General features: G+C 40.2%; 1 protein-coding gene across 1 annotated transcript in view; it reads left to right on the top strand.

The window, feature by feature from the left end:
- The first annotated feature begins 6,775 nt into the window (after positions 1-6,775).
- lepr (leptin receptor) overlaps positions 6,776-17,851 on the top strand; it is a 133,949-nt gene continuing 122,873 nt past the window's right edge. Inside the window, 2 exon segments of the mRNA XM_080196751.1 lie at positions 6,776-6,809; positions 10,955-11,136. Coding sequence (XP_080052877.1) covers positions 6,776-6,809; positions 10,955-11,136 — 216 coding nt within the window.

The raw sequence follows: 17,851 nt of genomic DNA, 5'->3' as shown, positions 1-17,851 counted from the left end.
TGGGAATTATAGACCAGTGAGCCTTACTTCTGTTGTGGGCAAAGTTTTGGAAAAAATTATAAGGGATAGGATTTATAATCATCTAGAGGGAAATAAATTGATTAGGGATAGTCAACACGGTTTTGTGAAGGGTAGGTCGTGCCTCACAAACCTTATCGAGTTTTTTGAAAAGGTGACCAGAGAGGTGGATAAGGGTAAGGCAGTTGACATGGTGTATATGGATTTTAGCAAAGCGTTTGATAAGGTTCCCCATGGTAGGCTATTACAGAAAATGCAGATGCATGGGATTGAGGGTGATTTAGCAGTTTGGATCAGGAATTGGCTAGCTGATAGAAGACAGAGGGTGGTGGTTGATGGGAAATATTCAACCTGGAGTTCAGTTACAAGTGGTGTACATCAAGGATCTGTTTTGGGGCCACTGCTGTTTGTCATTTTTATAAATGACCTAGATGAGGGTGTAGAAGGATGGGTTAGTAAATTTGCTGACAACACCAAAGTTGGAGGAGTTGTAGACAGTGAGGATGGATGTTACAGTTTGCAGAGGGACATAGATAAGCTGCAGAGTTGGGCCGAGAGGTGGCAGATGGAGTTTAATACAGAAAAGTGTGAGGTGATCCACTTTGGTAAGAGTAACAGGAGGAGAGAATATAGGGCTAATGGAAGGACTCTTAGTAGTGTTGACGAGCAGAGAGATCTCGGGGTACATGTGCATAGCTCCCTGAAAGTTGGCACCCAGGTTGATAAGGTTGTGAAGAAGGCGTACGGTGTGTTAACTTTTATTGGTAGAGGGATTGAATTTCGGAGCCGTGAGGTCACGTTACAACTGTACAAAACTCTGGTGCGGCCACACTTGGAGTATTGCATACAGTTCTGGTCACCGCATTATAAGAAGGATGTGGAGGCGTTGGAAAGGGTGCAGAGGAGGTTTACCAGGATGTTGCCTGGTATGGTGGGAAGGTCTTATGAGGAAAGGCTGAGGGACTTGAGGTTATTTTCGTTAGAGAGAAGAAGGTTATGAGGTGACCTGATTGAGACATACAAGATGATCAAAGGATTGGATAGGGTGGACAATGAGAGCCTTTTACCTCGGATGGTGATGGCTAACACGAGGGGACATAGCTTTAAATTAAGGGGTGGTAATTATAGGACGGATGTCAGAGGTAGGTTCTTTACTCAGAGGGCAGTAAAGTTGTGGAATGCCCTGCCTGCCGCAGTTGTGGACTCGCCAATTTTAAGGGTGTTCAAATGGTCAGTGGATAGGCATATGGATAACATTGGAATAGTTTAGGTTAGAGGGTCATTAGATTGGTTCCACTGGTCAGTGCAACATCAAGGGCCGAAGGGCCTGTACTACGCTGTAATGTTTTATGTTCTATGTTCTATTTCAGTGTCCATCACCAAGAGTGGTTCAATAGCAACACTACTGACTGAGCTGGCTGAATTCTGAAGGACATCACTGCTGAAAAAGTCCTGCGCTGGGTGGTGAGATAACCAACAAGAAGGAAAAACCTAGTTGATCTCACCTTCAGCAATCTATGCCTGCCATTTACACCTGTCCATAACAGTATTAGTGGGAGTGAACCACCCTACGGTTGACCAAGTCCTAACTTGACCACCGTACTAAATGGAACAGATTTAAAACAGATGTAGCAACTCAAAAGTGGTTCTGACTGCAAAATCTGGACCAAAATGTTGTGGACAATTTGTCATCTATAATGCTTGTAACTTACACCCAAGTTAAGCCAAGATTGTCCATCTCTCTGGGCACAAATAAGGTAAGTCTTATCCATACAATTGAGATTACTTTGGTACATGACAACGACTAACTCTTTTAAATGGCGAAAACCCAAGGTTTTTTTTTCCAGAACCTTGTAATTTCTGCCATTTTCTGTAGAAACATAGAAAATAGAAGCACGGGGAGGTCATTCGGCCCTTTGAGCCAACAACGTCATTCATTATGATCATGACTGATCATCCAACTCAATATCCTAATCCCACCTCCCCCACATATCCTTTGATCCCCTTCGCTTCGAGTGCTTTATTTAACTGCTTTGAATGTTTTGGCCTCAACTACTTTCTGTGGTAGTGAATTCCACAGGCTGACCACTCTCTGGGTGAATGTCAAAGGGATTTACTTTGACTTTAAAATAAAAAATATTGACAGCGTATGTAGCCAAGAAATTACCACAGTTCACAGAAAAAAATACCTCAAAGCAAGGCATCACTCTTAAATAACAGCTGAGCAAATGTGTTAGGCCACTAGTGCAATTCATGGTTATTCCTCACCTGTATGATCTTTTAAATGCTTTAATGGTACTTAGAATGTCATAACTTGCATTATGGATGTGTATTTAGAGGCAATGTATAAAGTCAAGTGTATGTTCTAAATTGCATTTAGAATGTAGTATATAAATCATTTTGTTCCCTCTCAATGCTATGCTCTCCTCACATTCCCATTCCAACTTTGTATACTCTTTCTCAAAACAATAAAGCAATTGTCTTGGGCTTTCTGTTTACACATTTGATTTGATGTGTTACTTGCCGTAAGCCACTGAGGTAAGCATCTGTGCCTTAATATTAAAAAATCAATGGTTGTTATATGGCAGGTGAAGGAGCTAAGTGGGTGGTTTGGGTTAATTGGAGGGATGATGCTCAATGTAATGACGAATGCTTATTATACTGTAGAAGAGGTGATTAATTTCAATCCAGATTGAATTTCATTTCAGAATCTGGTTTGCCAGCTTCTAACCTTTATTAGGCCAATACTTAAGTTGCAGATTGCCTCTCTGGATCCAGGTAATTCTGTCTTTCAGTGAATTGAGTCTGGAGGCTTTATTCCGGATGTTGAAGGGATGCATTTTTTGATATCTCATTTGATACTGTATTTGTTCATATAAACTCATAAAGGTGACTTCCTGTGTCTATTTAACTGACATTAATTAAATGGCTACTTATAGTTGGCCAATTAACCTTGTGACGTTGTTTGAAGCCGTATTTATTATCCTATTTGTTTCAGGATGCTGTTTTAGTTTTTAATTAGTCAACGTATTTATTTCATTAAGTTTAGAGTTTATCGGTTTAACTAAATAGACAATATTAGAGGGAGTTTTGCCCAGAAGGTGTTTAGATTGAAGCAGAACATGTGGATAGATCAATGTCTTTAATCAACCGTGAGTCACGCTGTTCTTGTCTGCAGCACCGAGACACAAATCCTTGAACCAACAATTGTTGCCATTTGCAGCTGTTATTTTTCAAAAGATTGTTTATTTCTGATTGTTCTTTGTACTGAGAAAGGGAACGAATATTATCAGTGAAACTCTAATCATAGAACCATATTTAAATCTGCACATAATTTTGATGGAAAGGTTGATGTTAATAGTGACGACAGTTTTTGATTTGATTTATTACCGTCACGTGTTAGTGACGGATCACTTTGCGGTCAGTGACCATAATTCCCTCTTAGTTTTAAGATAGTTATGAAGAATGATAGGTCTGGCCCAAAAGTTAAGATTCTAAATTGGGGCAAGGCCAATTTTGATGGTATCAGGCATGAATTTTCAATAGTTAATTGGGGGAGTCTGTGGGAAGGCAAAGGGACATTTGGAAAGTGGGAGGCTTTCAAAAGTGTGTTAACCAAGGTTCAGATTAAGCACATTCCTCTTAGGAAGGCTGGCAGAAGTAGGGAACGCTGGAAAACTTGGGATATTGAGGCCCTGGTCAAGAAGAAGAAGGAGGCACATGACATGCATAGGCAGCTGGGATCAAGTGAATCCCTTCAAGAATGTAGGGGTTGTAGAAATAGAGTTAAGAGAGAAATCAGGAGGGCAAAAAGGAGACATGAGATTGTTTTGGCAGATAAGGCAAAGGAGAATCCAAAGAGCTTCTACAAATACATAAAGGACGAAAGAGTAACAAGAGAGAGCATAGGCCTCTTAAGGTAATCTATGTGCAGATTCACAAGAGATGGGTGAGATTCTAAATAAATATTTCTCTTCAGCATTTACTGTTGAGAAAAGCATGGATGTGAGGGAACTTGGGGAAATAAATGGTGATGTCTTGAGGCGTGTACATATTACAGAGAAGGAGGTGCTGGAATTCTTAAAGCACATCAAGGTAGATAAATCCCTGGAATCAGATGAAGTGTATCCTAGGACATTATGGGAGGCTAGAGAGGAAATTGCAGGTCTCCTAGCAAAGATATTTGAATCATCAATAGGCACAGGTGAGGTGGCTGAAGATTGGAGAGTGGCAAATGTTGTGCATCTGTTTAATAAGAGCTGAAGGGAAAACCTGGGATCTACAGGCCAGTGAGCCTCACATCTGTGGTGGGTAAGTTGTTGGAAGGTATTTTGAGAGAAAGGATCTATAGGCATTTAGCAACACAGTACTTTAGGGACAATCAGCATGGCTTTGTAAGTGGAAAATCATGTCTCACAAATTTGATTGAGTTTTTTGAAGGGGTAACCAAGAAGATCGATGAGGGCAGTGCAGTTGATGTTGTCTACATGGACTTTAGCAAGGCCTTTGACAAGGTACCGCATGGTAGGTTGTTGCATAAGGTTAAATCTCACAGGATCCATGATGAGGTAGCTAAATGGATACAAAATTGGCTTGATGACAGAAGTTGTAAAGGGTTGTAAAGGATTGTTTTTCAAACTGGAGGCCTGTGACCAGTGGTGTGCCCCAGGGATCAGTGCTGGGTTGACTGTTATTTGTCATTTATATCAATGATTTGGATGAGAGTATAGGAGTCATGGTTAGTAAGTTTGCAGATGACACTAAGATTGGTGGCATAGTGGACAGTGAAAAAAGTTATCTCCAATTGCAATGGGATCTTGATCAATTGGGCCAGTGGGCTGATGAATGGCAGATGGAATTTAATTTAGATAAATGCGAGGTGATACATTTTGGTCGATCGAACCAGAGCAGGACTTACTCAGTTAATGGTAGAGCAGTGGTGAGAGTTACAGAACAAAGAGATCTAGGGATACATGTTCATAGCTCCTTGAAAGTGGAGTCACAGGTGAAAAAGGCATTCAGAATGCTTGGTTTCATTGGTCAGAACATTGAATACAGGAATTGGGACGTCTTGTTGAAGTTGTACAAGACACTGGTGAGGCCTTAGAATACTCTGTACAATTCTGGTCAGCCTATTATAGAAAGTATATTATTAAACTAGAAAGAGTGCAAAAAAGATTTACTAGGATGCTACTGGCACTTGATGGATAGACTGGGACTTTTTCTCTGGAACATAGAAGGCTGAGGGTTGATTTTATATAGGTCTACAAAATAATGAGAGGCATAGATCAGCTTTATAGTCAACATCTTTTCCCAAAGTTAGGGGAGTCTAAAACTAGAGGACGTAGATTTAAAGTGAGAGGGAGAGATACAAAAGTGTCCAGAGGTTCAACTTTTTCACACAGAGATTAGTGAGTGCCTAGAACAAGCTGTCAGAGGTAGTAGTAGAGGCGGGTACAATTTTGTCTTTTAAGAGCTTTTAGATCGTTACATGGGTAAGATGGATATAGAGGGATATGGACCAAATGCGGGCAATTGGGACTAGCTTAGGGGTTTAAAACAAAATGACGGCATGGATAAATTGGGCTGAAGGGCTGTTTCCATGCTGTAAACCTCTATGTTTATGACAATGACTATGTATTAGTATACAGTGAAAAATATTGTTTCTTGCGTGCTATACAGACAAAGCATACAGATCATAGAGAAAGAAACAAGAGAGTGCAGAATGTACTGTTACAGTTGTAGCTAGGGTGTAGAGGAAGATCAACTTCATGCAAGGTAGGTCCATTCAAAAGTCTGACAGCAGCAGGGGAGAAGATGTTCTTGGGTCGGTTGGTAATTGACCTCAGACATTTTCCCAATGGAAGAAGGTGGAAGAGAGAATGTTCTGGTGAGTGGAGTCCTTAATTATGCTAACTGCTTTGCCGAGGCAATGGGAAATGTAGACAGAGTCAATGGTTGGGAGATTGGCTGGTGTGATGGATTGGGTTACATTCACGACATTTTGTAGTTCCTTGCGGTCTTGGGCAGAGCAGGAGTTATACCAAACTGTGATACAGCCAGAAAGAATGCTTTCTATGGTGCATCTGTAGAAGTTGGTGAGAGTCGTTGTTGACATGCCAAATTTGCTGAGTCTTCTGAGAAAGTAGAGGCATTTGTGGGCTTTCTTAACTATAGTGGCAGCATGGTGAGGAATCAGGACAGGTTGTTGGTGATCTGGACATCTAAAAATTTGAAGCTCTCGAACCTTTCTTCTTTGTCCACTTGATGTAGACAGGGGCACGTTCTCCTCTACGCTTCCTGAAGTCGATCACAACCTCCTTTGTTTTGTTGACATTGAGGGAGAGATTATTGTTGCTGCACCAGTTCACCAGATTCTCTATCTCATTCCTGTACTCTATCTCGTCATTGTTTGAGATCTGTCCCACTGCAGTGGTGTCATCAGCAAACTTGAAAATCATGGACCTATTAATCTCACTATTCTAAGCACTGCCTTTCTAAATTTTGCTCTCAGAAATTAGTGACATAGGGTACTTTTCCTTGTTTAAGGGCAATTGAGTGCAATGTTTCCCATACAACCCTTGTGTTATCTGCATCAAGCTACCTACACAAAGAACACCAATACTGGACATTTGTGGTGGCAGTGGATGGCTGATGAAGTCTAAAACTTTTATGTCATTGCCCATGTGTTCTCAAAGCAGGGCTTACTTAATGTTGGGCCTGCACTAAATCTGCCATTTTAAGCCCTTGGGCAAAGATGATTGAAATGTTTGTCATTGGCACCAACAAGGGTAAAGTTTTGCAGAATTTTTACTTCTCCACAGGTTTTTGTTTCCTCCCAATTTTACACCCATTAACTAGGTTACCATCCTTGTGTAGTTTATTGAGAGGCTCCTATTGCAATCCTCATTGCACCCCCTACCTTCAGATGAGATGCAACTAATTTTCTATTGTGAATTTTCCTAACTTTCCTCCTTAGCACACATCCTCCCTACCATCTCCCATTTCCATACAGCAGGGTTTAATGGGCAAAGGTCCTCCTTACTGGATTTGACTGAGGAGCGGTGCCTCTGAAGGCTTTACTTTAATGGATGCCATCACAAAAAGATGCTGCAGGCAGGCATAAAGCTCACTGTTCTACCTGTGACCATTACGATCACCTATGCCATTGATATATGTACAATTGAGTAATTTCAGACTTACTGAGGACAACTGTGACATAAGCCAAATAATAAGCAAACGAGTCCTGGGCGCATTATTCTGTGGAGCTAGCATTTTTGCCTGCTTCCCAGTAGACAGCATCTTGACTCTCAGTGGCTGCATCCTGGGATAGAATCAATGTAGGTTCCATCTCTTATGTTGCTGCCTAGGTTACCGTGCCACATGTATTGGCAAAGGGGATGGTGGAAGGATTGTCCAGTGAGCTCAACACTATGTTTCCATTCCTGTTTTCTGCCTGCCCTGTACACTGTCCCCTCATTGCTATCAATCTGTAGTGGCACAAACCTAATGATCCTAACGATAGCCAGTTGAACTCAAGTTTCAGCAGGCAGGTCAAAGTGGAATGATAACAGATGCATGACATTAACTACGTAACTGTAATACGTTTAATGGGAGCATTACTAGTAACATATTCAATTAATTAACACTTCCAAGAGAATCTGTGGCTGTAAGAGTAAATATCAGTAATAGTGCTAAGCAATTAGCACAATGTGAGTGGAAGGCCATTGTAAATGGAAGATGTGCTGAATAAGGTGCATTCTGAAACTTTTGTGCTACAGGTTTGAATTCTGCCTTAGATTTGTCCTCACTCTTGCAAAGGATTTGGCCATGTGCATTGAAGTGTGTTCTCGTTCTGTACAGTTTCTGATGATGTGATGGCTAAAAGCACATCAGTTTCTACATGCATGTTGACAATACCCAGGTCTACCTCACATTATCTTTCTTGTCCCCTCACGTCTTAGAATTGACATCCAATACTGGATGAGCAGAAATTTTCTCCAAATAAATATTGTGAACACCAAAGCTGTTTTCTTCAATCTATGCTACTACCTCAAATCCATAGCAACTGTGACCATAGCTTTCCCTGGCAACCATCTAAGGCTGAATACTGTTTGCAACCTTGATGTTTTATTTGACCCCGAGATGAGCTTCCTTCCACATATTCATGATACCATGAAAAATATTTAAAGCTTATTTATTAGTCACAAATAAGGCTTACATTAACACTGCAATGAAGTTACTGTGAAATTCCCCTAGTCGCCACACTCCGGCACCTGTTTGGATCAATGCATCTAACCAGCACGTCTTCCATCTATTTCCATCTCTGTAGTATTATTTGATTCTGCTTGTGCCTCAGATCATCTGCTTCTGAAACCTTTGTTATGTCTATGCTCAACTGTCCCATCAACCAACCTGACGAGTCTCCCACGTTATATCCTCCATGTATATGGGGTCATCCAAAGCCCTGCTGTAAATGTTTTAACTCACATTAAGTCTTGTCATCACGCCTGTGATCACTGATTTACCTTGCTTCTCAGTTGAGTAACACCTCAATTTTAAGAATAAAATTTTTTTTGCAAATATCTCCACAGCTTCATCTCCCCCTCTGTCAACCCCCACCCCACACAAAAAATAACTCCTAAATCTGGCCTGTTCCGGAATTCTTTCCTTAACTCTTTCCACGTCTTTAACTTACTTTTCTCCTTTAAGATGCACTTCCCCCTTTGACCAAGTTTTTGGTCATCTGCCCTAATGTCTGTCTACTTCGCTCAGTCTCATATTTCGTTGTATAATGTTCCTGTGAAGCACCTTGGAATGTTTTATTGCATTAAGTATGAGGTATAAACATAAGTTGTTCTAGCACTAGCTTGGTACAGAGTTGTAACAACGAAATCTTTTGGTAATCCAAACTTTTCGCAGATAGACTGAAACACCTAGTGAACCAAGGACAGATACAAATCATTAAGCTTCTCCTTTTCACGAGATGAATATCAAAGAGTAACAGTAGAAATCAAATCTCACCTAGATTCTACTAACTGAAGAAACCTGCTCAAGAACAAGACACATGTATTTTTATGTTTTTTTAAATCATTTCATAGGATGTGGGCTTGGCCAGTCTATTGTTTCAAAATATAATCTTTAGCATAATTCACCACCTTTTTGTAGAAAAAAAATGCACAGGAATCCTGAACAGGACTGTGTGGTTCATTCCTCTTAGCTTATCTGCTCTGGTAAGATCATTTATATATTTCCAGTACAGAGTTGTTGTATACATGATGACATGGGGAATGAATGCCCTAATCATCAGCTAACAGTACTGCATCTCTGTGTGTCTTTCCCTTTGCTTAATTTTATCAAAAAAATACTTCCACATCTTCATCAGTGAAGCTAAGGATCAAGGCCCTCCTGCAGTCCTGCATTGCCTCTTTAAAGTTCTGTTGGCTTTTAAGTACTAAAGCAGAACACTGGTTTAAGTAATAGGCATCCCTAACTCTGAAGCTTATCGTCATTGCTTAAATAGGGTTGATTGGAGGAGCTATATTGTATCTGCCCATTTCTAGTCGATATTTTGCCTGAATGAAAAATTTAGGCTGCTAGCTTTGCTTCCTACATTATGACAGTGCTCATGCCTCCAGAGCTACCTCATTGACTGAAAAGCACTTTAGCTTGTGAATAGCAATATATAAATGCAAGCTCTTTTCTTTTTTCCTGGAACATCACCTGTGGAATTCTATTTCAGTGTGAATCTCTTTTGTTTCAATTACCTCAAAAATGGAAAATTGCATTTGAAGCACTTGGTTGCGTTGGGAAATGTTAGCTTTGAGGTATTATTTAGTAGAGAAAATGATTTGAGGAATGCGCTCTTTAGTTCTTCAAGGTGAACCACTTTACAAAGGTGCTACCTTTGTTATTTCTGTGTTTTTCACTAACTCTTTTTATCTTTCCGTACTCTTTGTTATTTTACATTCCTTTCCTGAAGCTTGGCACTTCTCTATGACAGTACAGCTGAAATTATGAATTTTTTAATGGTAAGGATGACAGTTGGAAAATCATATCCTATCCAATATATAGGCTCCAATTATCCCACCGACATAGAATCGTGCAGTGCAGAAGGAGGCCATTCAGCCCATCAAGTGTGCACCGACCACAATCACACCCAGGCCCTATCCCCATAACCCCAAGCGTTTACCCCAGCTAGTCCCCCTTACAATAAGGGGCAATTTAGCATGGCCTACCCACCTAATCCGCACATCTTTTGACATGTGGGAGGAAACCGGAGCACCCGGAGAAAACCCACACAGATACAGGGAGTATGTGCAAACTCCACATAGACAATGACCCAAGCTGGGAATCGAACCTGGGCCCGTGGCACCATGAGACAGCATTGCTAACCACTATGCCACCATGCCGCACTTAAATATACAACTAAAGGCAAAGTTAATTCAAAGCATTGACCTAAATTCATATTAATGAGTGCCTTATGAAAAATATCATCAATCTGGCTACAGAATCAATTGTGTTTTGGAGAGGAATGAACATGCTCACAAAATAGATTTGTGTTGGATACATCTGGCTAAACAAATGCTAGGCTATATTGTAAGTTACAATATTTAAAGCTCCCACAGCCAACTTAATAATACTATAATACATACAAGAGCTTAGGACTACAGCAAATTGAAGGCCTCAACAGACAAAGAATGACTCAAATTTATTTTTCATGTCTAAATAATGCCAGTTAAATTGGCATTTTTATAGCCAGAGTTGTTACATTTAATTCTGACAGAAGCTATAAAGAGATATCTGGAGATACAAAGCAGGAAAACATTTCTCTGTTGTCATGATGGCTAATCAAGCCACTGAGTGAACACATTACACATGTTGCTTCCAGAAACTCAAACCTGACTCGCATTGTGCTTTTCAATTGTTTCAACAGTTCACTTCTTCATAACTTTCAGTTTCAGGACCCTGTTTCAGCAGCTCCAATGTAATGAAATGAAAGACTCCCCTGAATGTAAGGATGAGTTTGGAGAGTCTGCTCCCATTCCTAGTGGACCCCAACACAAAACTGATCTAGAGGACAGCCAGATGCAGCCAGAGCCAGAAATAAAGTTAAAGGTAACAGAGTGTGCAAGTCCTGAAACTGAAACCGTTCAGACAGAAACATTTCAAAATGAATTTGTTAATTGAAACTTGTGTGACAGCTGTAAGTTTTGTAAATATAATTACAAATTGATGCATGATATTTGTTAGAGGAAGGTGGCTCAATCTGTGATGTTTAACTGGAAGGACTCTCAACTGCCCTATGAAATGGTCCAGCACATCATTCAGTTGAAGGGCAACTAGAGATGGGCAATAAATATTGACCCAGCCAGCAACACCCACATCCCATAAATGAATTAAAAAATTGAATTAATTGACTTTTTTGTAAACATATTATAATTTTTAAATGTTCCTACAATGAATCTGATGCTTTGTGGATATTTAAATTAATAGGATCCTATGATGCTAAATGCACACACCAGGAGGTGACTGAGCCACTAGGCCCAGAAAGGTTTTGTGTTCAGTCCCTGGTTCCTGTTGAGTTAATTGTTAGCAGCTGAGATGCCAGACAGATCACAGAATCTGTGGCTAGCCACACCAACCTCTGCCGACTATGGCAAGGTCTGCAAGACATAACTGGCTACAAGACAAGGCATGTAAAATCACCGGCTCCAATGCACTCCTCCCTGATGAGCTCAATGTATTCTATGCCCGTTTTGAGCAAAAGCTCAGAGAGAGCATGCCCTCTACCCTTGAAGCCCTGGATGAACTTACATCTGGGGTCATGATTGCAGATGTCAGAGCAGCTTTTTTGAAGGTCAACCCATGGAAAGTGTCTGGCCTGGATTGGATACCTGGGTGTGCACTTAGATCCTGCACGGATCAGTTGGTGGGGGGTATTCACAGACATCTTTGACCTCTCTTTACAACAATCTGAGGTCCTTATCTACTTCAAGAAGATGACCATCTTCCTAAGAAAAACTAAGTGGCGTGCCTTGATGACTATTGGCCGGTGGCCCTGAAATCCATCGTTATGAAGTACTTTGAAAGGTTAGTCATGGCACGAATCAACTCCAGCCTCCCAGCCTACCTGGATCCACTACAGTTTTCCTATCGCTGCAATAGGTCCACAGCAAACACCATTTCCCTGGCCCTGCACTCAATTCTGGAACACCTAGATAACAAGGACACCTATGTCAGACTCCTATCTATTGACTACAGCCCAGCCTTCAACACTATTATTCCCATGAAACTCCTCTCCAAAACTGGGCCTTGGCACCTCCCTCTGTGACTGGATCCTGAACTTCCTGACTCACACAGCACAATCAGTAAGGATAGGCCACAATACCTCCTCCACAATTATCCTCAACACCAGTGTTCCACAAGGCTGTGTTCTCAGCCCCCTACTATACTCCTAATACACCTATGACTGTGTGACCAAATTCCCCTCCAATTCGATTTTCGAGTTTGCCAACAACATCATTGTTGTGAGTTGGATTTCAAACAATGATGAGACAGAGTACAGGAATGAGATAGTGAATATGGTGAACTGGTACGGCAACAATAATCTCTCCCTCAATGTCAACAAAACGAAGGAGATTGTCACCAACTTCAGGAAGCGTAAAGGAAAACATGCCCCTGTCTACATCAACGGTGACAAAGTAGAAAGGGTCTAGAGCTTCAAGTTTTTAGGTGTCCAGATCACCAATAACCGGTCCTGATCCCTCCATGCTGACACTATCATTACGAAAGCCCACGAACGTCTCTACTTTTTCAGAAGACTGAGGAAATTTGGCATGTCAGCTCTGAATTCTGCCAACTTTTATAGATGCACCATAGAAAGCATTCTTTCTGGTTGTATCACAGCTTGGTATGGCTCCTGCTTTGCCCGAGACCATAAGAAACTACAGAAGGTCACGAATGTAGCCCAATCCATCATGCAACGAGCCTCCCATCTGTTGGCTTTGTCTACACTTCCCTCTGCCTCGGCAAAGCAGCCAGCATAAGTAAAGACCCCACGCATCCCAGACATTCTCTCTTCCACCTTCTTCCTTCAGGAAAAAGATACACGTACCAACTGACTCTAGAACAAGCTTCTTCCCTGCTGTTGTCAAACTTTTGAATGGACTTACTTTGCATTAGGTTGATCTTTCTCTACACCCTAGCTATAACTGTAACACAACATTTTGCACTCTCGTTTCCTTCTCTGTGAATGGTATGTTTTGTCTGTATAGCGTGCATAAAACAATACTTTTCACTGTATGTTAATACATGTGACAATAATAAATCAAATCAAATCAAGAACCTTCACTGTGCGGAAGGAGGCCACTTAGCTCATTGACCTGCCCTAGCTCTCTGAAAGAGCATTCTGCCCAGTCTGACTCCATGGCCCTTATTCTTTCTTTTCAGCTGGCAATCCAATTCCTTTAGAATAATTCAATCGAACCTACCTCTACCACCCTCTCAGGAAGTTATTTCCAGACTCCAACAATGGTCTGGGTGAAAATATTTTTCAGCACAACACTTTTACTCCTTTTGCCAAATACCTTATTGTACCCCTCAGGATCTTGAGCCTCCTCTCACACTTTTTTACTCCAAGGGAAATAGTCCCAACCCTCTAATCTATCCTCATGGCTGCAGTTCTTTATCCCTGCAATCATTTTTTTGTGACTCTCTTCTGTACTCTCTTTCCAATACCTTCACATCCTCCCTCAAGTATGGTGCCCAGAATGAGATGTAGTACTTCAGATGAGGTCCAATTAATATTTTATGCAAGTTCAACATGACCCCTTTACTCTTGTGCTCAATGTCCCTATTAATAAAACTAAGATACTATAGTCTTTATGAACTGTCTCTCAACATGCCCTGCCATATTTCAAATTATGCACATATACACTGAGGTCCCTCTGTCCCTACACCTCAAAGATTCTCCCTTTATTTATTGCTGTCTCTCCATATTCTTCCTGCCAAAATAAATCACCTCAATCTTCTCTGCTTTGAACTTTATCTTCTACTTACCTGCCCAATCCACCAACATGTCTACTATAAATAATAACAGACAATGCTGGATAAACTCAGCCAGTCTGGCAGCACCTGTAGAGAGAGAAATGTTCTTTTGAAGTTCAAGACTGTCCTCATCACAGTTAACTACATTTCCAATCATCACATAATCTGCAAATTTTGAACACCACAGTTTAGATCATTAGTATATATCAGGAAGAGTGAAGTTCCCGACACTGACTCCTGAGGAACTCCATTCCAAACCTTCCTCCAATCTGAAAAACAACCATTTATCACTACTTTCTGTTTCCTGTCACTCAATCAATTTCTTATCCAAATGTCTACTTTTCCTTTTATTCAATATGTTTCCATGCTGTAAACCTCTATGACTCTATAATATGCTAGACTTTTGCTCACAAATCTGTTGTGTGACAGAGTATCAAATACTTTTGAAAATCCATATGCAGTCTATATTTGGATAATTGAAGTCCCCCATTATAATTATTCTATAATCCTTGCACTCTCTGTAACTTCTTTGCAAATATGTTTCTCTATACTCCTTCCAACATTTGTTGGTCTAGACACTATACTGAACAATGTTATTTTAATCCTTACCACTTGCCAGAGAGACTACATCCTTGATCCCTTTGGAACATCCTCACTCTGCCATTCCTCCTTCCTTTTTTTCCTTTCCTGTCTTGCCTAAACACCTTGTATCCAGGAACATTTAACGTCTAGTCCTGTCCTTCTTTAAGCCAAGTCTCTGTTATAGCAATAATATCATAATTCCTTCCATAAAGGACATTAGTGAACCAGATGGGCTTTTCCGATAATCGACAATGGTCATCAGTAGATTCTTAATTCCAGGTATTTTTTATTGAATTCAAATTCTACGATCTGCCGTGGCAGGATTTGAACCCGGGTCCCCAGAATATTAGCTGAGTTTCTGAATTAATAATCTAGCAATAATACCCACTAGGCCATTTCCTCCCCTAATGACTTACTATCGCCTACTCTAATTATATCAAGCTTTCCAAGTATTCGATTCAGCTTGATACTACTCTCTGACATACCACTGCCCACCCCCACCCCCTCCCCTTGTCAGTTAACACTTAGCTGTAACTATTGGCCTCTTTATCCTAGGAGAGCATTGGGGTAAACATCCAGTGGCTCTTTCTGGAAAATGTCTATCTATTGACATTAGACGAGGACAACATTTTACATAACTAAATAACTGACCAATACTTGCCATTTTGGATATACATAAAAAAAGTTACAACTGGAAAAATTTACTCTTGGAAAAATAAAAATTAATAAGCATGTATAAAGAGGCTTACATTTAGACTGTGCCTTATATGACCTCAGTTCATTGTTAAGTGCTTTACAGATAATTTTTGAAATGAATGTAGGAAACATGGCTGCTCACTTGTCCATAAGGCTCCAGAAACAGCAATGTGAAAATCAATAGGTAATCAGTTGTAGTGATATTGAATGATAATTTATGGCCAGAATATAGTGGATGACTCCATTTACTCTGGAGCATTTAGCCCCTTTCTGTCTCATCAGAAAGATGGCACAACCAAAAGTACACCACTAAAATGTCTTTCTAGATTTTGTGCCCAAGTCTCTGGAATGGGACTAGAGCCCAAATCTTTTAACTCAGAGATGAAAAGGTTACCATTGAACTAAGATGACACCTAGTCATTTATAGTTATTGGAAATTAATTCATTGTTGTGGTGAAGTTTCTTTAATTTCTTTTCACATTTGCAGTACTTGACCTCCACCAGTTACATAATGTGGATCTCATTGGCTAGGCCAGCATTTATTGCCTTTCCCTAATTGCCCTCGAGGAGGTAATACTGCATCACCTTCTTGATCCACTGCATTCCAAGGGTTGTTGGTACACTCATGATACTGTTACAAAGTGTAGCAGATGCATGGGAACATCAGTACCTGCAAGTTCCCCTCCGTCAGTCACTTTGCGTTTAAAGGTGAATTAAATGCAACTATTTTGTTGTGCTACCCAAAAATTATCTCTCAGCCTACATTATTAACATTTAAATTGCTTGGTCGTTTATTTCATTGCTACCTGTGGGATATTACTGTTCACAAATAAATAGCTGTTTCTCCCCCCATTTTACAAAAGGGACCTTATTTCAAAATAACTTCGGGTCACCCTAAAGATAAAGTAATAAATGCAAATTATATTGTCTCTTTTCCAGATTTTGTACTATTTGTCCTATCATTAACTTATTTAATTCCCCGAAGAAAAGTCATGAATCAATGTTCCTTATCATTAGAGTTTTTGCAATGTAAAGGCAACTTAGCTATCCCCAGAATAGCATATTGGTTGGTAAATATGCTTAAATTAATTTGGTAGGGAGTGCATAGGGGAGAGGTGTGTATATAGGTGAAACATTGGAAAGGAGAAAGAATAGTTTAAAGAAGATTAGGGCCAGAATTTTCCAATGTTGGATACAGTACCACTGCTGCCAATGAGAACAGAGAATTTGGCGCTCAGCCAAATCTCCATTTACAATAGTGGGACTGGCGAATCCTAGCCATGCGTGAGGTTGAAGAATCCCAGCCTGAGAGACACAAATAGCACTTGAATAAATAATAGCACAATCTAGGAGGGATTAGATTTGGAGCCAAATGTGAAGCAGTCCAAGATGGATTTGGACTGCATATATATATAGCATGGTAAATAAGATTAGTGAGTTGCAGCACAAATTGTGTCATGGGAATACAATATAGCTCAATAACAGAGACATGGCTAAAAGAAAGCAAAGATTGGAAACTTAAATTCCTGGCTATTAAGGGGGAATGGCAGTATTCATCAAATAAGCTGGAGAATGAGGATGAAATTATGGGGTCAAAATTTATTTGGTTTCAATTAAGAAACTATAAAGGCACTATTATGCTGCTGGATACATTGAATATTTCACTGGCAGTGGAAAGGAGATAGAGGAGAAAATTTATAGACAAGTTACAGATGGGTGCAAGATTTAAGGATTGGTGATAATAAGGAACTTCAATTGTTCTATTTTGATGGAGAAAATCACAATGTAAAGGACAAAGAGTAAGACAAGTTCTGGAAATGCGTACAAGGGAACTTTCTTCATCTGTATGTTTCCAGCCTAACAAAGAAGGAAGCAATGCTGGATCTAGCTCTGGGGTAATTGCAGTGTGTTTCAGTGGCCTTACTATCATTCGGTTTCCAATAGTTATGGAAAAGAGTAAGGAACAAGAAGTGTACAAATACTTAAATGAAGGAGGGCTGATTTGGGTACAGAGGAGACATAGTACCATTAGGGAGAAAGGATAGGCATCCAAATCAAGAGCTCCCTGAATAACTAAAGGCATAGAGATTAAAATGAGAAGGGAAAAAAAGTTTGTGACCAAAGAGAAAATGCTGGAAAATCTCAGCAGGTCTGGCAGCATCTGTAAGGAGAGAAAAGAACTGACGATTCGAGTCCAGATGATCCTTTGTCAAAGCTAAAAGGCATAGAAAGTGGGAGATATTTATATTGTAGGGTTAGGGAGTGAAAGATGAGTAATAGCCACAAAAAAAGGGATAGGCTGCTAATGTCTCCCTCTTTCTATGCCTTTTAGCTTTGACAGAGGATCATCTGGATTCAAAACGTCAGCTCTTATCTCTCCTTACAGGTACTGCCAGACCTGCTGAGATTTTCCAGCATTTTCTCTTTTTGGTTTTAGAATTCAGCATCTGCAGTAATTTGCTTTTATTTAGGAAGTTTGTGACAATTGTTAGAGTCATAATGTAAT

The sequence above is a fragment of the Carcharhinus amblyrhynchos genome, chromosome 9 (assembly GCF_965287045.1).
Source record: "Carcharhinus amblyrhynchos chromosome 9, sCarAmb.v2.hapA, whole genome shotgun sequence".
In the NCBI taxonomy this organism is placed as follows: Eukaryota; Metazoa; Chordata; class Chondrichthyes; order Carcharhiniformes; family Carcharhinidae; genus Carcharhinus; species Carcharhinus amblyrhynchos.
This window is presented reverse-complemented; position numbering and strand designations above follow the sequence as displayed.